This window comes from Tauraco erythrolophus, chromosome 9 (genome assembly GCF_009769465.1).
Source record: "Tauraco erythrolophus isolate bTauEry1 chromosome 9, bTauEry1.pri, whole genome shotgun sequence".
In the NCBI taxonomy this organism is placed as follows: domain Eukaryota; kingdom Metazoa; phylum Chordata; class Aves; order Musophagiformes; family Musophagidae; genus Tauraco; species Tauraco erythrolophus.
Genome location: NC_141473.1, coordinates 13,746,376 through 13,773,152, shown reverse-complemented (window position 1 = coordinate 13,773,152; position 26,777 = coordinate 13,746,376). Strand labels below are relative to the sequence as shown.

The 26,777-nt window shown below is 39.4% G+C and overlaps 1 protein-coding gene across 1 annotated transcript in view; it reads left to right on the top strand.

Moving 5' to 3' along the window:
• Nucleotides 1-1,799: 1,799 nt before the first annotated feature.
• The window catches only part of CFAP58 (cilia and flagella associated protein 58), a 58,587-nt gene continuing 33,609 nt past the window's right edge, over nt 1,800-26,777 (top strand). Inside the window, exons 1-10 of the mRNA XM_086616810.1 lie at nt 1,800-1,808; nt 3,642-3,923; nt 8,664-8,812; nt 10,607-10,763; nt 12,821-13,015; nt 15,226-15,363; nt 17,552-17,711; nt 19,420-19,502; nt 20,662-20,853; nt 25,979-26,140. Coding sequence (XP_086472936.1) covers nt 1,800-1,808; nt 3,642-3,923; nt 8,664-8,812; nt 10,607-10,763; nt 12,821-13,015; nt 15,226-15,363; nt 17,552-17,711; nt 19,420-19,502; nt 20,662-20,853; nt 25,979-26,140 — 1,527 coding nt within the window. The remainder of the gene's footprint in view (nt 1,809-3,641; nt 3,924-8,663; nt 8,813-10,606; nt 10,764-12,820; nt 13,016-15,225; nt 15,364-17,551; nt 17,712-19,419; nt 19,503-20,661; nt 20,854-25,978; nt 26,141-26,777) is intronic.

The window sequence follows — 26,777 nt, the reverse complement described above, 5'->3', positions numbered from 1 at the left end:
GTCTAAAAGTTTGGTTCTCTTAAGAATCTCAAATCCTAGAATCACAGAATTTATCATGATCATCTTCCTGGTAATTTTATTATATAAGAAGCATCAGTACAAAAGAAAATGAAGAAAAGAGTGTACAACTTAGAAAACTAACTTTATTTTTTTTTTTATTAGAAGTGCGCTTTGAAATATTGAAACTATGTTTCAGCATGTAGGATATTTTGTAAATTAAGTCATATAGAATCACAGAATCACAGATTGGTTAGGGTTGGAAGGGACATCAAAGATCATCTAGTTCCAACTCCCCTGCCATGGGCAGGGAAACTTTCCACCACACCAGGTTGCGCAAAGCCTCATCCAGCCTGGCCTTGAACACTTCCACGGATGGGGCATCCACAACTTCTCTGGGCAACCTGTTCCACTGCCTCACCACCCTCTGAGGGAAAAATTTCTTCCTTATATCCAATCTAAATCTCCCCTCTTTCAGTTTAAAGCCATTGCCCCTTGTCCTATCACTACACGCCCTTGTAAAAAGTCCCTCTCCAGCTTTCCTGTAGCCCCCCTTTAAGTACTGGAAGGCTGCTAGAAGATCTCCTCAGAGCCTTCTCTTCTCTAGGCTGAACAGCCCCAACTCTCTCAGCCTGTCTTCATAGGAAAGGTGCTCCAGCCCTTGGATGATCTTTGTGGCCCTCCTCTGGACTCGCTCCAGCAGCTCCATGTCCTTCTTGTGTTGGGGACTCCAGAGCTGAACACAGTATTATATATAGAAAATGCACTATAAAATGTGCATTATTCTCCAGTTCTAATGGTAAAATCAGACCATTTGAAAGCATCCATTTGCAATTGCCTATTTTGCCATGTAATCAGTAAAATGAAGCGCTACAATTCAGGCTTCATTAAACCAGGAAGAGAAAAAAGTTTTCCATTGTCATTATTAGTTTCAAGTGGTACTTTAAGGTCATAACCACCATCCATTCTGATAGGGGGTACATGCATGGTGCGATACATTCCCTGCCCTCCAAAGCTATGAGATGAAACAATTTGTGACCCCACGGAGATAAAACCAGCTGTTTCAAGGGTTAGCTGGGAGCGGAGCAGACCGCAGCAGCTGGTACTCCAGCACAGCTCTCCGAGGCAGAGCCGCTGTCCTGCCTTCCCCGTTCCAGGCCGCGGTTTGTGCACTGTCCTTCGCCGGCGCCGCCAGGCCGAGGAGAACGGCCAGGCGCAGCCACGCGGCACGAGCCGGGCTCCACACGCGGTCTGTGCCCCGAACCCGCACAAATCCCCTTTTATCACCTTCCGCACGCCCGGCCCCGCCTCCCTGCGTGCCCTGGGGGGACGTTGGACCCTTCCCGCTGAGCTCTGCTCCTCACTGGGCTCACGGAGCAGCTACCGGACTTTCCTATCAGAAGGAACTATTCCCGAGTCGTTGGTTAAAATCCCTGACGGGTGAATTTCAACAGCAGGACGGACGCCTTTGGAAGAAAACCCCGAGGCCGAAGGGACGCGGAGGAGCGACCAGGGCCTTGTGCAGGGCCGCGACGAGCCTCTCCGCGTAGCCTCCGGACCGGGGGCCCGCACAGCAGCGCGGGACAGCGCAGCCGCCATGGCCGCTGCCGCCGCCCCAACGGCCCCGCCCGCCGCCCCGCCGCGCTCCGGCCCCGCCCGCCGCCGTTGCTACGATACGGCGCAGCGGCCTCTGCGCCGCCGCGGCCTGGGGCGGTCATAGCACCGGTACCGGCTCCGGCACTGACCCCGACCCCGGCACTGACCCCCGCCCCGACCCCTGCCGCCCCCCGCCCGCCGGCAGCATGGCTGAGGTGAGCTCCCCCTCACCCTCCTTTCCTCGCTGTTGTTTTTCAACAGACGAGCACCGGTACATTAGAACAAGCCCGACGGCATCATCTATATACCGTCTGTATCTATAGACCAGACTTACGTGTCGAGTGACTTCTGTGAGCAGAGCTCAGTTAGATCCTGCCTTGAAAGCAGGAGCAATCAGGCAACTTGTACATAGGCAGTAATAGCACTTAAATTTTAGGAACACGCACTACTTTTAAGACCGCGCGTGTGATTCCCCCCTCACCTCCCCATATGCCGTTACTGCTCTGCTTTTAACTCCAATTACAATCACAAACGTAAACGAGATCACAGCTGAAGGTTTGACGTTGGAGAGGAGGATGAAATAAGGAGAAACCTAAATTCGTTGCTGTGAGCACCAGAGCAGGTTTGAAGGGGCCATGCACCAAACTTCAGCCATGCCGCACAGGCCACCCTTCCACACCAACAGGAGCGTGGGGTTTAGTGTTGAGTTTGCCCTTGCTGTTTTCCCATTGAAGTTTCTGACACAGGAGAAAAACCCTCAGCTCAGAGCCTTGGCCAGGAGGGGGGATTTGGAGCCGGTGCCTCTGCCTCGATGCGTCACATGGCCTGACATTTCTTTCATGTCGTAAGGGTCTGGTTTTACCCTTTTTATTTCAGGTTTTCCAGGTAGTGTGATCTTATGTACTGGCCACCCCCTCCCCCCCCCAAAAAAAAAAGCCAATGAAACAAACGAAACGTGTTGTTTTGCTCTCAGAATTATTTTTTTTTAGAATTTTGAAAATTCTCGTCTTTAAACTGTTTATGTTCAAATGGTGTGTAGGGGCCTGAACCATTTTTGAAAATAGCAATCCCTTGGTTTGGGGGAAAGATACGAGGGCAGATTTTTAAAGCTGTGGGAGCTGTACATCTCATGGCCTCTCGTCTGTGAGGGATGCTCACCATACATCCACAGCCAGCGCTAACAGGAGAGCTGTTTTCCTGTCCAAGTGGGTCCACCTCTGACATGTAATTCTAAGGATATACCTAGGCTTCCGATTGCAGCGTAGAGAGGTTCCAGTCTGTTTCGTGCAAGCTTGAGTACTGGCAGCAACATATCTGTGACAGCACGAAGTGTCTGCTGAGCTGATTTATCTTGCTGCTTAGCAGATCAAGCTAACTCCCGGAAAACAGCCATACTGCCTCCACTTGGTATGAGTGTGTTTTGTTGAAGGCTATAACGGAGACTTATTTTAAGCTGTTTTGCAAAATATTGGTGGAATTTGGTGTCCAGCAACTGAGCTGGTAAAACTTGGTGTCAGAACTGAGTGAGATCAAAAATGTCCCCTGTGGAAGGTTTAACAGTGGCATTTCCTGCGGAGGAAGGATTGGCTTGCTTTGGCATTACTGCAGCTTTCAGACATGCTTATCTGCAAGTGATTTTCTGGCACGATCTGCATAGAAAGCATAAACTAATCAGACTTTAGAGTATAGGGAACTGGGAAGAATTGAGGCTAAAATACTGGGCTTCCTGAATAGTTGAGGTATTATTTAAACACTATCACAATGAAGATATTTTATAGACCTGTCTTTGAAGTAGTTGTGGTACGCAATTACAGGAACTCTGACTGATAAAGCACAAGTTATTTCAGTAAAATCAGGGGAGATCACTTTGAAAAATAGCCTGCAATGTGCATATCATATGCTAGCAAGAGAACTGTTATTTCAGAAAGTTTTGTTACGATTTCTTAGTAGCTGTTACACACTCAGTATATTGCTTTTTTATATTCTGAGGTCATAAGTGAGATGTTGAATTCCTCCTGTTTGTTGATTATCTATCTCATTTCATTCAGGAAAAGTCTGGCAAGCCATCTATAGAAGAAAGTGCATTTGAAGCACTGGAAAAAGACTTCCAAGAGTTCCTCAATCTACTTAAGGGAGATAAAACTCTGGAAAAATTCCAAACAGAGTACGAGAAGCTCCATGCTGTTCTGAAGAAGTCTCATGAAAATGAAAAGCGTCTCATGGAGAAGTGCAGGGCGCTGAGTGCTGAGCTGGTGGCGAATTCATCTAAAGTAGCTGTGCTCACAAAGCTCTCTAAAGATGATCGGGGAACTATATCGTCAATGAAGACGGTAAAGTTTTGAATAGTATTAAATATGATCCCAAATTGTTAATGAAAAACACGGTAATAAGAAAAGTATCTGCAAGAACACTTCATTTTATGTAGAGAACTAGCTGGAGGACCAAGTATAGAGCTGGCAATTCCAGTTCTTTAACCACTGCTTTGCCACAAAATCTCTTTATTTTCTCAGGCTGGTATTTTTGCAGGTCCCAGTCAAATTCTGTGTTTATTTTCACCAAACCAACTCCATCAGCTATCAAGTACTCACTAATAGTTTTTGTTTAAGCTCTGTAAAATAGCACATTTTCAACTTAATATTTAGTTTTTAATTCATTAATATTTTCATTAAGATTTTTGGAGGGCTGCTTGGATGTTAACTATTGCCAGAACAGAAAAAAAATCTACTTACTTGCTGAAATATTGATTGTAGACCAGGGAAGTGTCATCAACTCATATAAATAAATGTTTCACGGTGTTTTTGAAAAGGAAGCCTATCTAGCATTTCAATGTGATTGTACCAATTTGCTCTGATGTGTTCTTTGTTATTATTGATTTGAACTCTGTCAAGTCAAAGTGCTCGATTCGCTAAAAACAGTTGATATTTTTAGCCTTACAGTGAGTTTTGACTCCCAGAAACCTAAAGCTGCCAAATGATCAGAAGACTATATTTTGAACTTTTTTCCTTCTGATGGTTTAAAAACTTAGGCTGTGGTATCTAGACAGGCTTTAATTTAGCATTTAGTTGAGAAACCTCCATGCTTTACAATAAAGTGTTTTGTTCCGGTAAAATAAATTCAGTGTAACAATCTGGAGTGATCTATGAGCACTACAGAAATAGTTCTTTGAAATGAAGTTTCCTGTCCTTAGAATTATGAAGAAAATACACTTGGAGTAAATATAAATAGCAGTGCTGTCACACCATGGCTGCAGCTTGCAAGCCCACGGTACTTCTCAAAGTATCCTCAAGGAGGAGGAAACCTGCACAGAAAATCTTGGTTTTCACTGCTGCTAATCAAAACCTGGTGGGTGGGTGTCAGGAACTGCAATGATCCTTATAATTTTCTTTCTGCTATTACATGGCAATACTCTGAGTGTGAACAGTAGCAGAGGCAATCCTTCAAGATGTTCCCAAGCTGAGGAGACATTGTCTTAGTAATGTCATAAAACCGAGGAGTGGAAGAGTAGGAAAAATAAGAGCCTTTCCGATTTCAGCAGCTAATTTGTAGCTCAGGCAAGGTATGGCTTAACAATACCACCTACTATTGAACCAGCAAAGAGATTTTGTACTGAAAAAAGCTGCTTGACAATATGATCCTATTAGAAAGGAAGTGCAGTGCACAACATGTGACATTGCAGTTCTAGTGGTGTGCTGTGGGCCAAGTAAACTGCACTGATACTTTTTCAGTTTGGTTATGAGAATTAGTCTTTCCCTTAAATGTTCAGGAATTATTTGGATATTGTTTAAAGTATTTATGTCATATATTGGGGTTTTGATTCAAAAAATGTGTTTTGCAAGTGCCCAAGGCGAGTGTTGAGGAAAGTTCAAGTGCTAAAATGGCAAAGATTATATTCTTCAGCGCTAAATTAAACAATCTGTTCCACCGTTTCATTATTTACAAAAGATAGGAGAATCCTGGTGGAGCTGTTCCTGTAAAAATGGTATAATTGCTTCAAATTAAGGCCATAAATCTTGGTGACTTGGTGGGTCATCAGGGTAAGAGGTGTACAGCCTTCCCCTGCTAGGTCATTGTTTCATACACAAATAAAAGTTGCAGAAGCAAAATTTTTCCCCATGTGAAGCCTGGTTGTAATCAGTAGGATTTGTTTAGGGGCAGGGGTTAACTACACAGATCAGTGGCTGGTAGGACCCAGGTCAATAATGATCAATAGCTGTTAACTGTCTGATGGTTGTTCATTGCTCTGTTTTGTAGTTTTAATAAACTGGACATAATAATCTCCTGTTTGCAGTCGTATCCAAGGAGCAAAGGGCCAAGCTGAACAGGAAGGGAATACAATTCTCTTTTTCATTGATAGGGATACTGATCCACAAGGGTGCACTGGAAGAATGCTAGAAAGGGAATTTATAGGAGATTGTATTGCCCTGCTTGGAATTACCAAGTTTTCAATTTCTGGGGGTATCAATCCAATATACTGAGAAAGCATTTCAGTAATTCTGTTTCTGAGCAGTGAAACTGGTGTGATTTTTTGGAGTATTTAATGAAAATAAAGTAAGGCAGTCAAACTTTATGAATTCTGCTTCACAATTTCCACAGTCTCAGTACTTCTCCAAAAATGTTGGGGAATGGAATAATTCTAACTGCAAGCATCCAGTGTACTTCCTCTTTAATTGTACAACAGACTACAATAAAGCCCGGTTTTGCTGATGCTGAAGTCTGTAGCAAATTCTTATTTAGATTTTGTGTATTAGTGGGGCCATCATGTGTGCCTGCCAACTTTATTGATAAAATTTGGTTTTATCAATATAAATTCAATACAATTGGCTTTACACATCAAAAGCAAGAAGTTTCAAAAGCACAGCTCAGGGTGACGTGAAATCACTGCTTATCTGAATGGCCTCGTTGACTTCAGGAGATCTCTTTTGCGAATACATACCAGTACAAAATACTCCTTGAAGCCAGTAGGACCCTTCAGAAGGCATATTGATTTTATTCACCAGTTCTATCCCCAAAACTCCAATTGTAATGATTTCATTCACCAGTTTTAATCACAGTGTAATCAGCCAGGAGGAAGCTTGGATTTAAGTAATCAGCTTTAATATTATTTTCCATTTGCATTTTTCTAGAGAAAGGTTGATTGCCTCTTACTGGTTGTCAAATCTGAAACATGTTTGTTTACAGCTGTATTTTATGCTTTTCTGCCAGTCAAGATGACACACTATGTCTTCAGCCTAGTGTGCATTTATTTAAATTTCATAATTGAACATTTTCATGTAAGATAATAATGAATTAAAAATTCATTATTTACTAGATGATGCTTAATACTTTATGTGCGATCATGGCTGCATTTGAATGGAAATTAGAACTCAAAACGCATAAAATGTAAAAATTGACTTTAATATTTAAAACTATCTAAATATGCTTGATACATAAGTGAAAAGCACATTTTTCAAACTAAATTTTGAACTAAGTAACTTATTAAGTAATGAAAATATAGTTTGTAGGTAGTGAATTTAATTCACTGTAATCTCCTTCAGAATTTCTGAACAAGTAAAGCCCATCATTTAAATCTTTATTAATAGGTTAGAGAAAAAAAAAGAAGAGCAAACATTCCTCATCTTTGAGTTCTAGGTGGTTTCTCAAATTTGGGTATGCTGAACTAGTTGAATAAATAAAATGAAAATGTATTCCCCCTCCAGTTTGAAGGGGCTACAGATGTCATATTGTGTGTTACCTTTTCAGCAAAGTCTGGTAGCCTGTTACTTCCGCTAGTTCAATAGCTTGAATTTTTGATTTATGCAGTAAACAGCTAAGTGCTACATTTGTTTGATTTAAGAGACTGAAATAAATATATTAATTAATAATATACCATAATATAGGTGCAATAATTTTGAGTTTAATGTTAAATAGGTTTTTTTTAGAACCAGAGGTGTTAATGTCAATAAAGAACTGCTGTAAACAATTTGATATAAATTAAATTTTGTATTCTTCATTATGGAGGTGTTTTAATTTTTTTTTTTTCCCTGCCCCGCTTTCATATGATGCAAGTAGGAGTTGAAAGGGATATTATAGTCTAATGTAATGATGCTTCTATCTGGCTCTGCTTGGGGAGACCCTAGAGCTAACGTAGTTCTGCACAGCCACACCTGGAGTCTAAATTTGTATGAGTCCATCAAGTCCAGAACTCCACCAGGAGCCACCTGAGAAAAGAGCACGAGGGAGAGGACATAATACTGTGATTTGCAGCTCAGGGACTTCTCGTATCAAAAGTAGTGTCTTCATTTTTTACTGAGTCTTTGGGAACTTTTCTTCCAGTCCAATCACTTTCTGTATTTATGCATTCTTTTAGCACAGGATTCCAGAACTGGTAGGAGCTGGCTTTGAACCTGGCAACAAATAAGCCTGCTGTCTGATTCTCAAGGAAGCGATTCAAGGGAGAGAGATGCAGAGGAGGTTACAAAATCAAGTGAACCCTCCTCCTCTGTCCTGTTTGTAAATATCAAGCCCTAGGCTTATGAGAGGCACACGAGTCTCTCATTTGAATCATTCCATGTGCTGAAGTTTGGCACGAGAATTGTGGCTTGTCTAAATATATAGTTAAAATCAAAATACACTAGGTCCTCACAGATGAAGAGGCAGAAAAGCCCAGAGTAACATCTTTTTTCTCATCCATATCAGATTGTATGTTTTTTTGTCGTAACAGCTAATAAGATTTTTACAGACGTGAGTGAGCTATTTAAGTCAATTGTACCTTTGTGGGCACAGAATTTTCAGTAAATTTTTAAATATTAGTGGGACTCGCATAACGAAAACCTCATAGAGTGAGATTTGATAATGTTCAGATAATGTACACTTTTGTGGTGTCAATTGACATAGCCCGAATGGCTCAAAATATTTGCTATGCCATCATCAAAAAAAAAAACCTGTTGAAGAAAACTGTTGTGAATTTAAGGATGAAAAGGCATGAAAATCTATTTTCTTGATTAACCAAAATGCAAGGCAATTAATTTTTAATTTGTTATTAATTTTCAACCCAATTTAATTTATGTAATTGCTTTCCATTTTGTTCCCAGGAGATTGAAAAGGCCTGGAAAATGGTGGATACAGCCTATGAAAAAGAACAGAAAGCGAAGGAAACAATTAATTCACTGCAAGAGGAAATTGCCCACCTAACTAACTTAGTGGAGCAAGGATCTGGACTGTCTCTGGAAGAGGACTACAAGTAAGTTTTCCCCAGGGAGGGGGAAAGCCTGATCTGATTTTCTATCAGTCTACACCTTGTTTAGCCATTTAAACACTACAAAGACACTGGAAAATAGTGTCTTTTCTGCCTTTTTCTTTTCTCATGAGCGCACATTCATTGGTCTGTGTTTATGCAGTGAGCAAGTACAGAATCATGCTCTAAGTGAATTTGTTCAACATTGGGTTAAGCTGAGAGATCAAATAAAAATCAATATTATGCACTTCCTCAGTATCTGTCATATTGTTTTTTCTGACTAGCATTTCAACATACTCTGTCTTTGAGAATAGGATCCTGTAAATATTTTTACATATGGTGGCAGCAAGGTCAAGTGGATAAGTCAAGGAAGCGGAAGACTTGATTTCTCTTCTGTTCTCAGCTTTGTTATAAGGCATTATCACTGTCTGTATTCTTGTTTGTGTTTCATATTTATACATTTTCAAGACTATGTGGTTTTTTTACTGAACGCTTAACGCAGTCGCTAGCATAGAGGGACCTGGTCTCGGTGGAGCCTGTAGCTGCTGCAGTGTGCAAATCATAACGGTCCTCAGGAGCTGCTCAAGAGCCCTCTAAATGCTAGTGTTTGTAGTATCAAGACCTCAGACTGTGCTTGTGCTGTAAGATTAAGTGTAAACTCAAAGATGACATTAAGCGTATTGACCCAATGACCTGTGCACTTTCTACTGAGATTGCTGATAGTTGGCCCAGCTGGTTCTGGCTTGAAATTTTCGCACTGTGTAAGGTATTTATTTATATTATGCATTCGGGATATGTAGGGGACATGCTCATCTACCCATGCACTGTGTATCCAGCCTGCATAAACAAGACTTTTATTTGTGAGCAAAGTCTTTGGTGTGCTCAAACATTTCCCCTCCAAGGAATGTACCAGCACATAAACAACCTGGATGCATGAGAAATCCATCCTTTCACCTTTTGGCTCTGAAATGTTCTGGACCTGTGTAACAGGTTTCCTTGGATCTAAAAGATAGGTAATTAAGCTTTCCCCTAGTATAACTCTCCCTAAAGGCAGCCTTCTGTGGCTGCTTTTTCCGTTTTCCTGCAGGAGCCAGGAGCCATTACTTTGCCAAGACCTCACTCTTGTTTCCATCTGCTGCCCAGGCTGCTGTGACCTGCCTACTTACGATTTCTTCTTAAATTTCCCTGTGTATTGCTCTCCCATTCTATGCTTAAATACTCTGTCCAGTAACAAGGCCAAGGGACTAGACAACTCCTTTGCAGGAGTCTTTTAGAACTATAAGGCTGGTTTTTAAGGTTGAGCTTGAACCCACAGTGCTTGGACTTTCTTTCAGGTTGTAAACGTGTCTAAACAGGGAGTCTGTTTTATTCTTCCATTAGGTAACTGTAAGACATAACCCAGTTAGCTGCCCAGTCAGGTAAGCTGCAAAGGGACTTTTTACAGCAATGTAACATTTTCGGTCCCCAAGTGATTTTGCAATGGGTGGAGAAGGAGGAATTTTGTTCACAGTTACCTTTCTGGGAAACTGAAAGTTTCTTCAGCCCCATGAGGATGTGATACAAGAAGAGTGGTTTATTGGATTAGGTTAGCTTTTAAGGCCGCCTCTGCTGATGGTGACTACGATCACAGTAGATAGAGCATATAGTTCAATTGACCAGCAGAGCCTTAATCCAAGAGGAGTTTTAAATGACACAAATTACTTTTAAATTGCCGTTTCTCACAAAAGATCTTACTCTGGCATAGGAGGAAGAACAGAAAGGGCCTATGACACTGCTTGACTATTATTTCCTTGTTCCCAGTATCCAGGATTTGCTAAAACGTCAAGAAGAGACAACAAAGGAGAGAGACCAGCTCTTGTCAGAGGTCGTGAAGTTACGTCAAAGTCTAAGTCAAGCCACAGAGCAGCAGCAGGATACAGAGAGGGCAAAAAACAAGGCAGATCAAACTGTTCTGCAGGTCTGTATAGATCACCAGGTGGTGATTTTAGGCTTTGTCCTGAACCATTCTCCACTCTTGCAATTGATCTCCCTTGACTATTATTCTACTACCTGTTCTTTCACAGCTCAAACATTTTCAGGAGTGCTTAGAAAGGAGTTGTTGTGAATGATTTTTGTGTTTTTCTTTAATTCTAGGCTATGTCCTTTGCCATGTACCAGCTGCTTCCATAACTTCCCAATACCCTGAATGAGGCTGAGGCTCCTTTGCCTGAATCATATTTATCTTTCATACTGGAGATGTAGGGCTTTTTCTGCACTGTAAATCCTTATGCTTCCAAAGAATCACGTAGAACATAGACCTGAAATGGAGATCCTAGGTCCCTTGCCATTGGCAGTGGTTGTCATATGATGCCATACCATCATTTTTATGAATGTATCAAATTCTGAATTAAAAACTAATCAGACTATTTTCTTCCCTTCTGCTTATGGGAAGCTCTTCCAGAACCTCACTTTTCTAACGGTTAGAGACCTTTTATTTTCTCTTTCACAATGATTCCTGCCTACTGTTTTTCAGCTTAAATAATTTTTCACCTCAACAATCTCTGTAGAAAGCAGTCATATTCCATCTCAGCTTCACTTTTTTTGTCCCCTCCTTCAGTTAGGTTCCCTGTTTTTCTGACTGTGTGAGTAGGCAGTTCTTTAGTGATCAATACGTATAGCTTCCTTTAAATGTGTACAGCAGCTAGAGATACAGAAAACAGAGAATCAATAGGATACCCACAGAATGGAGAGAAAGTAGAAAAGGATGGAAGATGTGATACAGAACTCTGATACATCAAAATATAAAAACATAATAATAAGAAATAAAATAATTTAAAGCGGAAAATAAATAGGGGCTCGAGCAAGACAATAAGAGAAAGGAAAAGCCGAAAAGAATATTCAAAGAACAGAGGAGAGATGGAAGCAGCATTTAGCTTACAGTTTTCTATTAATCACAAATAGAAAAGTAATGATCAGCTAGGTTTCATGCACAGAACTAATTTTTGTTTCTAAAACTGATGGCTGGGAATGTATTACAGGAAAATAGAAATCTTTGCTTTTCTGAAAGCATTGTGAGCATGAGAGAAAAGAGAGAGGATTGAAACTCCCATCAAAACTCACTGAATCTTGCCAGACTTAATCTTCTGATACTTGCTTCATCAGCCCTTAAATTTACAGGATTGTTACAGCATTTGTAACCACCTCCCATTCTCCCAGTATGAAATCATTCCCCACTTCAGACTGCTTAAATGACAATGTCTTTTTGAAGATCCTGTTGAAGACCCAGTCAGTTCTGGCAATTTTTCATCTGTGGGCTCAGAGGGAGAGGAATTTTTAAGTGAAGAACATCTTTCAGTTGCTGATCCCTAGCTGAACTGAGTATTTCCATGTGGATCACCCCCCTGTGTTTCCTCTCTGCTGATTCTGCTCCATCACATTTTTGGGAAGGGAGAGAGCAGAAGTCACAAGACAGTCTATTAAATATGAGAAAAAGCTCCTCTTTCAAAGTTTCCGCAGAGGAACTATGAGAGCAGAAAGATCGAGAGCAGTTGTGAAAACGAACACTGGTCTGACATCTCTCTCTTTCCTTTACTACCAGAGTAATAAGTGTTTCTGCTGGTGAGATAGAAAAATAAAAATAAAAATCCTTGTAATACAACATCAAGCCCAAATTCGTTTTAACACTACATTCAGAAAGCACCACTTCACAAGTAACTTACAACTGAAAATACATTTGTCCCACTGCATCTCCAGAGGAATGCTTTTATGTCTGACTGCATCAGACACTTCTGTGTGGTTGAACTGGCTGGTGCTTAACAAATTCTTGTCATCAATAAATAGGTTCCCTCATGCAGGATTTTTTGTCCAGCCATTAGAGAACATATTTACTTCTGAGAATATCTGGCATATTCCATGTAGTAGTGGGTATAGTAGTATAGAAGCTGTTGTTTTCAAAATCAAGCATAGTGAGAGAGGCCTTGTTTTCCCGAATAAAAGGCAGCAGAAGTTAAACTTGTGTCTTCTCTGTTATTACAGCTTCAGCAAGAAATCCAGCTACATCAGAATGAGGCATCACGAGAGGCTCGAAAGAAGGAAAAAATGGAGAAGGAGCTGAAAAATCTTCTAGCTGAAATGGATAACAAACAAGCTGAGATCAAGAATTTACAGCAACATATACAGAGGAACAAGGAGGAACAACTGAAAATGGAACAGCATCTAAAAGAGCAGAAGGTAGGGTACATGGCACACTGTATTTATCAGGTTTAAGATTAGGGTCAGATGTCAAAATAAGAAGAAAATGGATTTTCTTGAAGGGAGAGGGAGGGGGATTATTTTATAACTATTAATTTTTATATAAATATTACTTTACCAATAAATAAGTATGTAATGTTTGCTGACAGATTTCAGATACATTTCCTCACAGAAATCAGTAGTGGATCACCATGGTATTGTTAGAGGTAGTTTTGAAAACATCACAGCAAAGGAGATAAAGTCTGTGAAGAGCATAGATGATCTAGTGATAGTAACAGGAGACTACCAGTTTGGACTGCTGTTGTGTACTTCCAGTTTTGCCACTGGTTCACTATAGTGGTATTTGTAATGTCATTTTACCTCCGACCCCTTCTTTCTTCTCTGTCACAATAATTTTTATCTACCTCTCAAGCTTATGGAAGAGTTTCTGTGAAAGGGCAGAGAACTGTCTTCGTAAACCTTTATGATTGATTTTCTCCATTCTGTTTCTAAAAACTTTATCTGGAAATGTCCTAACATAGTGTTCTGTAAGTGTTTGAATTTTCAGGTTTTCAGTCCATTTCCCCTGACTTTGAGAAACTCTCAGAGAAGCAATTTCAGTAAATGGCAGAGGAGATCTCATCACTGTAAAACAGTCCTACCTCAAGGGAAACTTCTCTGGGAGTTGTGTGTATCTTGTAAATTTATGACTTTTATGGCTTTTTCTTCACTTCAGTTCCCTGAATTTGTGAAGGTACAGGTCTCCGACAATTTTTTGTCAACATAGAGTCTTAGTAAAATACTTCACATAAAGAGATACAGAGAAGACTTGGTTATTTCTCTGAATATCACTGATTTGATGCAGCTTTTAAGGGCAGCACCATGATCTGCCAGGACAATCACATTGTTTTTAAATAGGATATCTACAATTCCTGATTCTGTTCCATTCTTCCTCCTCTTTCTATAGTCCCTTTCAGCCTTTCTAAGTGCAGATTTCAGGGGCATTCAATTGTCCAAAGTATCCTGGAAACCAATAGCTCACACAAAGTGCTGTGCTTAGGGTAATTAACCAGTCTGCTGCACTGTCTGTTGCCTGTGCTGGCTTGAAGGTGTCTGTGGAGGCCCTGCATTGTCTTTGCAAAAAGTCTGTGCAAAACACATTCTACTGAACTGTGCAAGAGTCAGAGTAGAGATCTGCAAGAGAAGGTGACACATCTGTTGCAATGTCAATTGAGTTATTGTTTCTCAACTGACTTGTAGTTGGCTGTGATGCTCTTCTTCCACTTAAATATCTAATAAAATATCCTTGCTTGCATGACAGTAAAGATGGTTTGGTATAGCTAATATAGGCTTCATCCCACCCATATCCAAGTCTCAGTAAAGAATTGCCTGAAACACAGTGTTATCTTGATATTTGGAACAAAAGAAACTGTTCCTTGTTTTTACATTGTCTTTGCTTCTGCATGTATTCTGAAGGAGATTCCACTTCTCTTCCTATAATGTTCATTAAGGATATAGTACATATTGACTTAATCAGTTTATCACACTTTAATGCTTGAAATGAAAAATATAATGATTGTTCTTTCCTCACTTGTGGAATAATATCTGTTAGAGGAAGTCCCATCAAGCAGAAGAAAAGGCTGGCAGCTCCAGTGAGAAGTATATGCTCTCCACAGAAAACATGAAACTGCTGTTGTGGGCTTTTGACTGAAGACAAATTAGAAAGGAAAATGGTTGTGTCCTGGTCTCAGCAAACCATGTACCCAGAGAAATGTTAGCATATTAATATGGGATTTGCTTGCTAAGAAACAGGGCTGCCCTGCCCTCTGCTGATTGAAGTAATTTGAATCTCATACTAATTTTCAGTAATTATATGTAGCAAATTGTTCTGTTACATGATGCTTGCCAAATGCCTAACAAGTGTTAAAATATTTATCTACCACCTGCAAGAGAGACCTGCTAAGCTCCCAGAAAAAAAAAATGACACTGGCTGTGCTATTCATTAGAAATTATCGTATCCCCTAGTCAATATGAACATGTATCATATTTCACATTAGTAATTTCATCAGCAATGAAGAGTGGATTTTAAGCAGACAACAATCTGTAGCAGCTTTTATCTCCTGGGGAGATGGAAGGTTCTGTCTTCATGTATATGTAGGTATTGTAATGAGATTAAAAAGAATTAATAGGATTGTTTTTTAATCTAACAGATCTTGAGTGAAAAAGCTGATAAGGAACTGGAGCAATTACAGATGAGACATAATAAGCTCATGCAAGAGAGTGAGCAGCGCAGTGTGATGTTTGAAGAGGTGATCAAGGACATGCAGCAGAAGACAGCAGAACTGAAAGTAAGTGCTAGAAGATGTATGCATCCTATCAGCTGTATCACTCTGATGGCACTTACCACCTGGGACAGGGATGACCTCAGTTCTTGTACTGATAGTTCCATATGAGTAGTTTTGAGGGAAATCTGAGGAGTTTTTAGGAATAGATCTGGCTGTTGCTAGATGCCATTCTTGCTGTGGCAGTACCATGGTGCCCTATCACCTGACAGTGTAGCACCTATCCTGCTGGAGGAGCTGTGTTTCATAAAAATAGATCAAAGTGCTCAACCCATTGTGTTCATAAAGGATGCAAGGTACTTTTGACAAGCATAAGGTCTTTTTTTGGTTGTGAGATCTTCAGATAAGAGCAACAATTTTATTTCTTACAGTAATTATCATAATCAGAATGTTGCCAAAAAACATTGAAAAATGTTAATAAATTAAAATGGCAGTGTCCTGGATAGCTTCCACTGAATGGAGTTGCTTCCAACACTAAAATTTTGCCCTCTATAGTATTGGTTGGGATATTAAGTAACCAAGATGGTGTTTAATTTCTGATCTAAATGGTTTTCATTTTCTGATCTAAATGGTTTCCTGCCTGACTTTACATTGTTTAACAGTTGTTTTGTACCACTCAGAAGCAGGTGAGTTTCAGTTCGGGAAGGATTAAATGATTCCTGCATATGTTTTTTAGGGTACTTTGAGAGCATTCGTGATAAAGAGTAATGTATAAGTGTTAAATATTATTACTCTGTCTACCGTATCTTGCGTTTTGTGTCATCATTGGAGTTAAAACACTAAACACTAGAAAATTCAGGTAGAAAATCATTATCTTATCAAGGTTTAGTCAAGTATAACCAATTCACCTAAATAAAAAATGTTGCTTGCTGATAGGGAGCTTTTTTTTTTAATGGGTACTCTTAGAATGCTAAAAACTAACCACTGACAGATTAAAAGCTCAGTTCGTAACTAATATAGCACAGAAGATTCTGATTTGGATCCTTAATGGGCTCTATGGTAGGAGCTTGTTCTCTGTTGTATTTTGTTTGGCAGACTGGAGGATGTTTTTCTCACCAATTTGAGAAAAAAATTACTGTCTTTTCCAGGTTATCTGGTTTTATCATTACTTCTAGCGATAGCATCATTGTTTAAAACTTTACAAACAATGTGTTTAGATGTGACTTATGTTTGGAGCTCTAGCGTGTCACAGGGAGAATTTTGATTCTATGATTTTACCCATCTTCAAGAAAAGTTGATGGAACTTGTAGAGTCATGCACGTGGACTTCTGGGAACAAAAAAAATAGAAGATACTTCCCAGTTAGTAATTAAGTCAATTGCTAAAGCTTCTAAGAGCCCCAGTCGTGATCTGAGATGCCCTTTTTGTAAGCACTGTGCTTGCAGTTTCATCCTGCAGTGTGCTGAGCGCCTCCACTATGGTGTTGGGCAACCCAAACTGCGAAAGTGTTCATAAATCTCTTGAAGGTTATTGTCAGCAAGAATTGAAGAGATTCATGTCCTCCCAGAGGATGCTCACATAGCAGGATTCACCATCTTACAAAATCAGTCTCTGACACTGTAAGCGGAACACTATAGCCTGTGATGGCTGTAAAATCTAACAGTGGCACTGCATTATATGAGAGATTTATACTTCTTAAAAGGAAAGGGAAGTATTCATGTTGTGATTATTGGTTGTGTTTCCTGGTAACCAGTTCCTTCATTTTTATGCAGTGTTTTGATTGATTATTTTCTCCTCTGATTGCATAGCAAATGAGACAAACTCTATGTTTTGCTATTTCTTTAAAGCCGTAGGTTATAAAAGGGATGAGATAGCAGATACCCGCTATCCAGACTACTCTACAGATCTCTTTCTCATCACAGCCACTGTCCCTAATACTTTAAAGGAAATTAGAGCTGTCTGTGTTTAATCTGCAGGACTAATTGGGTAGTGCTGTGTGAGGTTTGTAGCTGGGGTTTCTTTACTGATCAACTTCAGCCCTGAAGCATAAGATTTGATTATCATTTTCCTTGCCCTAGCTGTCTTTGTTTAAATTATTTTTAATAGTGTTCAATTAGCTAATTATCGTCTCTCAGCTGACCCATAGCACTTATACCTTTGCTTCCTGAATTTCATGGAATAAGTATATACCAAGTACAGAGGCATTTTCTTTCTGTGGATACTTTCTCTCTCCTTTCCTTGTTGCTGTTCTGTAGGCCAAAGATGAAGAAGTGACTCAGATGCACCTTGAAATTTCAAAGCTGAATAAAGTAAGAGATGTTCTCCAGAACAAGCTGCGTGTTGCAGAGGAGCAAAATGTTGATGCGGGACATGAGAGAAACACCCTAAAAAATCAAGTATCTGGACTAGAGAGAGGTAAGTGCCTAACTGATGGATGGATCTCTCTTCTGATTCATAATTTATTCATTCAGGGTACATTCTCCTGTTAGGATCATTCTCATTCTAGTATGAGATTGTGTAATGACAGTTAGAATCTACGGCAGCATTTTAAAAACCTTGTAGGGTTACAGAATTTTCATAATGTCACATATGTGAGGTGACAATCAACAGAAATAACTGAACTTTGTGGTGTGCCAATTTGTGCCATGTCAAGTAGAGAGTCATCCCCAATGCATCTTCGTTGTTGTTGCACTGACCTGTGAGAGAGAAACAATGTCAGATCTTACTGAAATCAGACATGGTTAGACACACTTTTTTTTTTCCTGCTTTGATTCTGCTGAATAGTTACAGCTTGGAAATGAATATGTGCAAGTGAGCTGATAAACTTAGTTCTGGTATGTTTAGGGCTTCAGTTCGTCAGTGTGGATACCAGAGCTGTCCAAGTATTGACTTTGACTTGCTAGCAGATCTGGAAAACTTTAAGAAGGAACTTTCAACGTTTTTTGCCAAATGGAAATTTTGGAAGAAAATGCCTTGGCTCTAACAAAATATTTTGTTTAACTTTAAAAAGCAACGTTTGGAGTATTTTTGAGCATTTGAAACTACTTTCTTCTTTTTTTTTAACTTTAAAATGCAAATAAATTTAAAAATAAAATATACTTCGAAATAAAAATAGATGCATTTTCAAAGTGATTTAAAAAAAAGTTTTATGATTTTATTTTTTCTTTCTAAAATAATGTTATGAAGTTGACAAAACATTTGAGTTGATGAGATTTCACTTTTTGGAGTAGAAAAACGCCCTTTGCTAGAAACTTCATCTCGATATGTACTGGCATAAATGCCTCTCTCTGCCCTCCCTTGTTTCTAGCTTGTGTCCTGAAGATACTGGATGTATGAGATATGAATACTTCCTTATAACTGCATCGTGTCTGTTTTTCATACATCTCTGTGAGAGTGAAAGAGCTTTCCCACAAGCATTTTGCTAGTAGTACTTAAGGTCATGCTCTGTACTAGGAAGGAGACTTAAGATTCAAATCTGTAGTGGAAGGCCTGAGAATGGCTACTAGTAACATGTCTTTTTGGAATATCTGACATATCTCAGCGCTCCAACATACTGCCTTTCCTGAATTGCAGTGTTAGTGTGGCAGGTCTTAATTAATTTTAAAATGTAGTGAAAACTCATGTCTCTTCAATTTTTAATATATTTTTAATGGTATATGTCTGGTGTTAATCTTGACCCATAGCAAGTGGTTTTAACTCCACTGAAGCTAGTAGAATCTCATTGCTTCAAAGGAGAACATGGAAAGATTCTCACATGGAAAGATTAGAATAATTCTAAAAGTCCCTGGTTTTGAAAATGCCTCAGTTTTTGGATGCTCACATTCAAGCTTCTTAAAAGCCTCTGATTTTTAGTGTGCTCCATGATTTTTGAAAATACAGCTTCTTTGTGGTGTCTTGGTCCGAACACCCAAATACAGTAAGTCTTCATACCATTAACTACTGTGCCTGAGTTCTTCCAAGTACCCAAATAAGTATTAAGATCGATAGCTGATAAATGGTCACAGCTAATTGAACTGTTCATGTAATGTTAAAGCTTTTTAAAAAGTCCTCTAAGTTGTTTCTGCAGTTTTAACAGCTGTACAGTTTGAACCCAGGATTTATTCTCTTTCCTCCTTTTCTCTAGAGTTGGAGGCTGCCAAAAAGCAGGCGGAGATTGACAAGAAAGCTGTAGATGAGCTTCTGCGGGAAAGGGATATGCTGAGCAAGGTGAGCTTGCATTGGTACTACTTATAAACAAATCTCACAGCTTGAGAGTGAAATGTCTGTAGTTTAAACACTCACAGCAACACAGAAATGTTGTAGAATAAATAACATTAAGTAAAGCATTCGGATTTCCTTAAGCAGATACTTACACTGCTTCTTTTCTGTGCATTGAAATAGCAATTGTACACATAAACACAGAAAAGATTTCTGAGTTTTAACATATAAACCATCAGGGAGTTCAAAAATGCTACATGTGTTCACCTGTATTGCAAACCCGTTATTTGATATCCAAAGAGTTCATGACACCAGTGCTTTTACACTCTGTAGCATATGAAGTTTAATATAGCCAAACTAAGTCTTTGCTAATAAAAGACAAACCAAAACATTGATACACCACGTAGCGGCTTTGCAGGCTGTGTTAATACTAATCCTTGCTTTTAGGTCCATTTCTCATACTGATCATTTTCCATCAGCCCAAGGTTCTTGTACTGTAGGATAGCATCTCATGTTTATGGGCATTCCTGAAGCGTAATCTAGTAAATTCAATGCTAAAAGATGATTTCTAAGGTGCTTTACTTGGTATAGATTCACTGTCCCATGTCTTCACTCTAGCAGAGACTCAGATTTGGCAGGTAACAAATACCTGTTTTGTACAGGGAAGGAAATTTCAAGGTGGGACCAGAATGCTGATTTAGTGAAGATAATGTCTTGGTATTTTCTGTTTAATCCTTATACATAATTTTAAACCAAGCTTGGTTAATTTACAGCTTGAACTTCCTATTTGGGATATGAGAGGGAAGGGTACTTGGCTTTATTAATTTTTTTACTGGCTATTGCCAAGCTTTCAATCTAAATGCCTTAAAGCTGGTAAGGTTTTTCCAGTGATTAGTTATATCCACTTGTAAATAATCTTATCATTTTTTTTTTTTGTAATCTAGACAATAGTGTTTTAACTTCAAATCATAAAAAGCACTATTAGCAGCTCTGTTAAGAGACTTTTTTTAAATCAGATTTGAGGCTCAAGTATTTCAACTGAACAAATTAGATAATGGGTAATAACATTGGGATGTCCATAATCCACTTAGACAATGGCATGTTTTTGTCATAGTGGTGGCAGTGTTGCCTTTTAAGCTCAAGAGTCATCATTTTGTGTTCCCTGTAGAAATTGGTCAAGGCTACTAGTACCACTCAGAAACAGATAAATTTGGTGAAGCTCCATGAACAGTCAAAGAAGAACTTGGAAGAAGAAATCCAAAGTTATAAGAATGAAGCTCAGAAACAAAGGAAGATCATTTACCAATTGGAAAAGGAGAGAGATTGTTTCATCAATGAAATCAATGAGCTCAAACAGAAGGTAGGAATAGCTTTTTGTGCAAGTGGTTCTTTCCTGTCTTAGTCTCAAAACTATAAAGATGATACTTTCATTTCCTAACGTGCCAGTGGGAGGAAGCTTAGATCAGTGGTCTGCACACAGTTTACAAAGATTTCTTCTTGTCAGTGCATCTTGCCCACTACTGTTTCAGGTCTCTCTGGGGGAACTTCATAGAATCATAGAAAGGTTTGGGTTGGAAAGGGACCTTAAAGATCATCTAGTACCAACCGCCCTGCAGAGACACCTTCCACTAGATCAGGTTGCTCAAAGCCTCATCCAGCCTGGCCTTGAACACTTCCAGGGATGGGGCATCCACAACCTCTGTGGGCAACCTGTTCCAGTGCTTCACCACTCTCATAGTGAAGAATTTCTTCCTTAGATCTAATGGAAATCTCCCCACTTTCAGTTTAAAACCATTACCCTTTGTGCTATCACTATACATCCCTCTCCAGCTTTCCTGTAGGCCCCCTTTAGGTACTGGAAGGCTGCTAGAAGGTCTTCCTGGAGCCTTCTCTTCTCCAGGCTGAACAACCCCAACTCTCTCAGCCTGTCTTCATAGGAAAGGTGCTCCAGCCCTCTGATCATCTTCGTGGCCCTCCTCTGGACCCACTCCAACCGCTCCATGTCCTTCTTGTGCTGGAGGCTCCAGAACTGGACTCCAGGTGGGGTCTTATGAGAGCAGAGGGGCAGAATCCCCTCTCTTGACCTGCTGGCCACTCTTCTTTGAATGCAGCCCAGGGTATGGTTGGCTTTCTGGGCTGCCAGTGCACATTGCCGGCTCATGTTGAGTTTCTCATCAACGAACACTCCCAAGTCCTTCTCCTCAGGGCTGCTCTCAATCCATTCTCCACCCAGCCTGTACTTGTGCTTGGGATTGCCCCAACCCACGTGTAGGACCTTGCACTTGGCCTTGCTGAACTTTATCATTGGGTGGGAATTCTATGAGAGACTTGGAGTCTAGCCATGTGTTTCTCTTAGTCAACAGTCATTTGGGAAATGAAAGTAGGGCTGGAGTTCAAACCAAGGCCTCTGACTTCTTATATCTGAGTCTCAAAATCAAAACTCTCATATGCAGAGAAATTACTCTTTGATTGTACTGTCTTATCTGCAGAGAACCTTATCTTGCGTACTACTGGTGTCCTCAAATTGAGGCTGGTGAGAGCTGACAGTGCTTTACATCCTTGTAAGAGACTCAGTGTTTTGAAGGATTATTCCCAGTATGTGAAAACATCTGAACATGTTCAAGCTAGTTTGAAAAGCGGAAGTTTTCTGGGAACAGCTGAATAGAAACACTGCATAAAATTTGTGTTGCCTGCTACCCATTATCATGTACAACTCTATTCCTGAAGATACACCCAGGAACATGGTTATAACATGTTCCATTAATTGCTGAAGATCACATTGAAGGGCCCTCTGAGAAGCTCATTGATTTATTGGGATTAGCATTCAAGCTGTTTCAACTCAGAAATTATTTGCTATCTTTTCACTTCAAAATTATCCTTTCCAACTTCATGTGACCAGGGTCTTTTAAATCATTTTTTGAATGGTATATGCTCCCTTGTCTGGAATGCTTTTTGTTATTTCCTTGGAATAATATTCCATGAAAATGAGATTTGTCTTTGTTGCAAAGTCATATTTTGCATCTTTCCCTCATAGTGCATTTCTGACAGTCTAGGTATAAGTTAAGGACATTGTAAACTAGGGCCAGGGAGTAATTCATAACACTCAGAACTACAAGACTCTTGCTTTCAATTCTAATTAGGGTTGCTCACAATATTTTGAGGGTGAAAATGACAAATGTTTTCTTGCTTACTTTTTCTTTTTTTTTTCCCCTGCCACTTTCAGTGCAAATTTTCTGTCACTTCTTATATGGCAGAGCCTCAGTAAATGGGTTATGACACTTAGGCTGTTTCTATAATGGTGCCTGTGTTGTGACTGCAAATTTCCAAAGGACTTGCACAGTTCTGTGGTTCACTGAAGGGGCAATTCCTGACTCAGCTTGCAGGTGAAGAGCAGCAGGAGCAGGTCTGAGCACACGAGTATGTGAGACAATAGTCTTGTCCCTGCAGAGGATCCCTACATGAAATTACTCATTGTTTGGAAGGATAAGACAGGGCAAAACACAGGGTAGAAGGAGGACATGGGATCAGGATTATTATATCTACTAGGTAATATTTAGGTTCGCTATTTGACTTATGCAGGCTTGAGAAACTGGCAAAACTACAGGAGCCATTTCAGAGCTGGTGGGGAATGAGCTACTGATGGGCGGTAATCATATGGCCAGTCAATGCTCTTCCATCACCTTTTACCATCAAGCCAGCTCTGAAGGGGCTCGCTGCACACCTTCTGAATTTGTTAATGACTGGTGAGGAGCCAAACCCATCTAAGTCCAAAGACTTGGAATTCCTGCAAGGCAGACAGAGCCATGCTGGCTCTGAAAGCTGTCTGGTTATTTACAGCACGACAGAATCTATAGAATCTGCAGAATTCCTCTTTCAAAATCATCATTTGCTACTGCGTAACTGATGAACAGAGTCAGCAAAGTTATATCCACAACAGTAAAAGATTTTAGTGGTGAGAATTCATGCTAGACTTGGGCTTCTCATTATTGGCCTGGCTGAATGCTACTTCGCACTATTTTTAAGCCGGTGTTACTTCTTGAATAGTCTTGCTTGTAGATTAGTCAGCACGAATGAGATGAAAAATCTGGCTCTGCTCTTTGTTGTGTAGCCTGTGTTACTGAGCTACAAATGTTAGTAGAATATTTCCTTATTGAATTGAAATTCTTACATTGTGAAGTCTTAGTTTCCCTATGGAAGGTTTAGGCTGCTGAAAAGGAAGTAGTGAAGTTACGCCTCCGAGTCTCACCGGAAGTGTTCTCTAACTGCGCCTTATGAGAAGTCACAAAAACAGTCTCTAACATCTTTTTTTTTTTTTTTTTTCCACAAAAAGCCATTTACTATGTTAAGTTTGCAGTTTAACAACATATCCAGGAAAATAAAAAAAAACATATTTCCTTTTTTTAAATTTGCATATTATTTTGGAAAATCTAATACTCAACAGACATATCATTAAGACCATGACTGCACTTCTTGGAGCACTTAAACAGAAGTAAGCAAGTATGGACGGCACCATGACTTAGATCTTGAGTAGGTTCACTGTACTGAACAGGTAACCAACAGCAGATGATGGTTAAGCACACGGATAAAAAACCTGTGAGGGTACAGAAGAAAACTATGAATATCTAATACTTTATGCTTAGCTTTGGCCCCTCATTGCCAAATCTGAGAGGTGTAGTGTGCTATCTACTAAATCAGAATCGAGGATGCTCAGCCTCCCGCAGGGCTCTGTTGGGAAACATTGCATGTATCTTTTCTGTGTTTATAAGGGAGAATTATTTGGGTTTAATCATTCCTGAAAAAAGCAGAGTCAGCCTCCAGTCTATGAGCACAACGCAGGAAACAGTCCACAAGCTTATTGCACTTATATTCTATCAAAACCGAGTAAAGGACTTACAAATGCGGTGACCCACTTTCAAGTCTTGCTCCAGCCTATGATCACCATAGTGCAGATTGAAAACATGCCTTATTGATTTCTTCTCCCTGCTATTACTATTGGCAGGTTGTTTTAACAGAAGAGGAAAAGGCAGGAGTAGATTATAAACTGGGACTGTGTTTTTGTATTGCACTGTAAGCAGTTCCTGGGACCCTCTGCAGTCAGCTACAAATGTGCTGGATTTGTATTCCTGCTGCTATAATAAAATTTTCTATATTTAGCTATCCTCTGTCTTCAAAGTTGGTTGGAGATACCTGATAGAACGATCAATTAATGAAGCTCCTGCTTCATAGTTAGACCTCACAAGGCTTTACTGTTGAGCAAGGCACGACTTCGTTGACCACAAGCTTTGCAGTTATTGACTATTTGATGTAAACTTTTTTTTTTAATTCTTCTGCTTTGACATGTGAACATAAATCTTAGCTCAAACCGCTACCTTCAAAAAAAGAGTCAGGAAAACTGAGTATGAAATGCAGTTGTAAATGGGCTTCTTTCCTGGATTTTGTCTGTGTGATTCCTCAGCTTTTTCTTTAATGCTTCGTCTTTTTCCCAGTTTTAAGGGTGACAATGTTTTCGCCTCTGGGCAATGAACCTGAAAAATTATGTTCCTGCTGTGTGCACTCCTTAGTTTTCTTTTTATTTCTTTTAATCTTATTTCTTTGTGATGTTGGTTTCCATTTGAATCCTGCTTATTTGTGGTCCTCAGTTTTCAACTTTATACAGCAGGAGAAAGGTTCTTAAGTTTCAAAAAATATAATTAGGAAAACCATCATAATGATTAGCAACTATTTATATTTTTGCTCCTTTAACATAGTAAATCTTATGTATTGTTATGATGGTAACTGTTTAATAAAGGTGTCTACAAAATTCCGTTTTTTCATTTATTGATACTACATGTGATTCTCTTCCTTCTACTGTCTACAATACTCCACTCTTTTTAGGTAATCTTCAAATCATTATTTCTAATCCTTCATAGAAGCAACTAATGGTGATTTACCTGTTTATTTAGATCAAGTGTATGTTATGTTAACTGATTTTCTTACTGTATTTATATATCAATAGTTCGTGGTAATGTGTTCATTAAAAAAAAGTTGGATTGTTAGAATATAGGCGTACATGTAGGGCTTTCTGGAAAATCATGTGTTTTTATTCATCTTATCATACAGCTGACATCCAAAACAACATACACAGTCTAGCTTTGCTCTATAAATAACCTAAGGCTATTCTTAATGAAAGCTGTTTATGTTGATTTTGTTGAACCCACTCAGTGACAATATTTTCAGTAGCTTGTTTTTAAATTAATATGTGCACATCTATAAATTTTAGTCTTGAACAAAACCTAGGTATCAGATTAAAAGAAAATGTTCTCCCACATAAGCAATCCAGAAAGGTTAAACTTGTACTTGGACAAAAGTGATTTTTAGTTGTAGCTAAAACTTCTTATCACAGGGATTTGAACTTGTCATCTTAGAAGAAAATCAGAAACTCTGTCCCATCCTTATAATCTTGTGATGATGGATTAATCATGTTCACTTCCTTCTTTCTGCCCCAGGCCCTCCAGCACCTGAAAGATATTGAAATACAGGAAAAGCAGATCCGTGACCATAAGAAGGAAATAGAAGAGTCTGCAATAAAATTAAAACAGCAAGAAAACCACTGTGACGCTGTGAGAACAGAGAGGAACCTATACAGTAAAAATCTGGTTGAAGCTAAGGTAGAAGGATATGTTTTTCCTTGAGTTTATCTCTCTGCTCTTGTTGTATTTTTTCTGATCTAATTTTAATTTGTTAAAAGGAATGCTCACTGGGTGAATGGTAGAAGTGGTTTCTTCATTCCTGTGTGTTTTGGGGAAATTAATGGTTTAGGTCCCTGACGGTTTACCTGAAGAGTTTGTATTTGAACTGAAAATAGGAATTCACAGTCATCATGTGACAATATCCCTGCTTCAAACCACGCATAAAATCATGGTATACTGGAGCTACGGAATCATAAAACCTATAGAGAAGAAACCTTTTCCTTTCCATCCTAGCTCCACTCTGTTCCATCGCTTTAGGAGTTGTCTGTTGAATTTCATTAGGAATGAACCATTTTTCCATTTATGTAGGATGCTTTACTTGGCCACTGTCTGCCTCTCATCAGTGGATGTGATGTTGGCATTCTCACTGCTTCCAAACAGTCTCTCAGTAGAAATAACGGTGAAAAATTGCAATGCTGATATTTTTTTTTAAATATAGAACATAAATTTGCTTACTTATAAAGAACTGGCAGCTATGTGCCAAATGACAAAATGAAGCAATGAACTCATCAGCCTTTTCAGGTTTTGAATGTTATATGGTGGAGTACACAAAGCT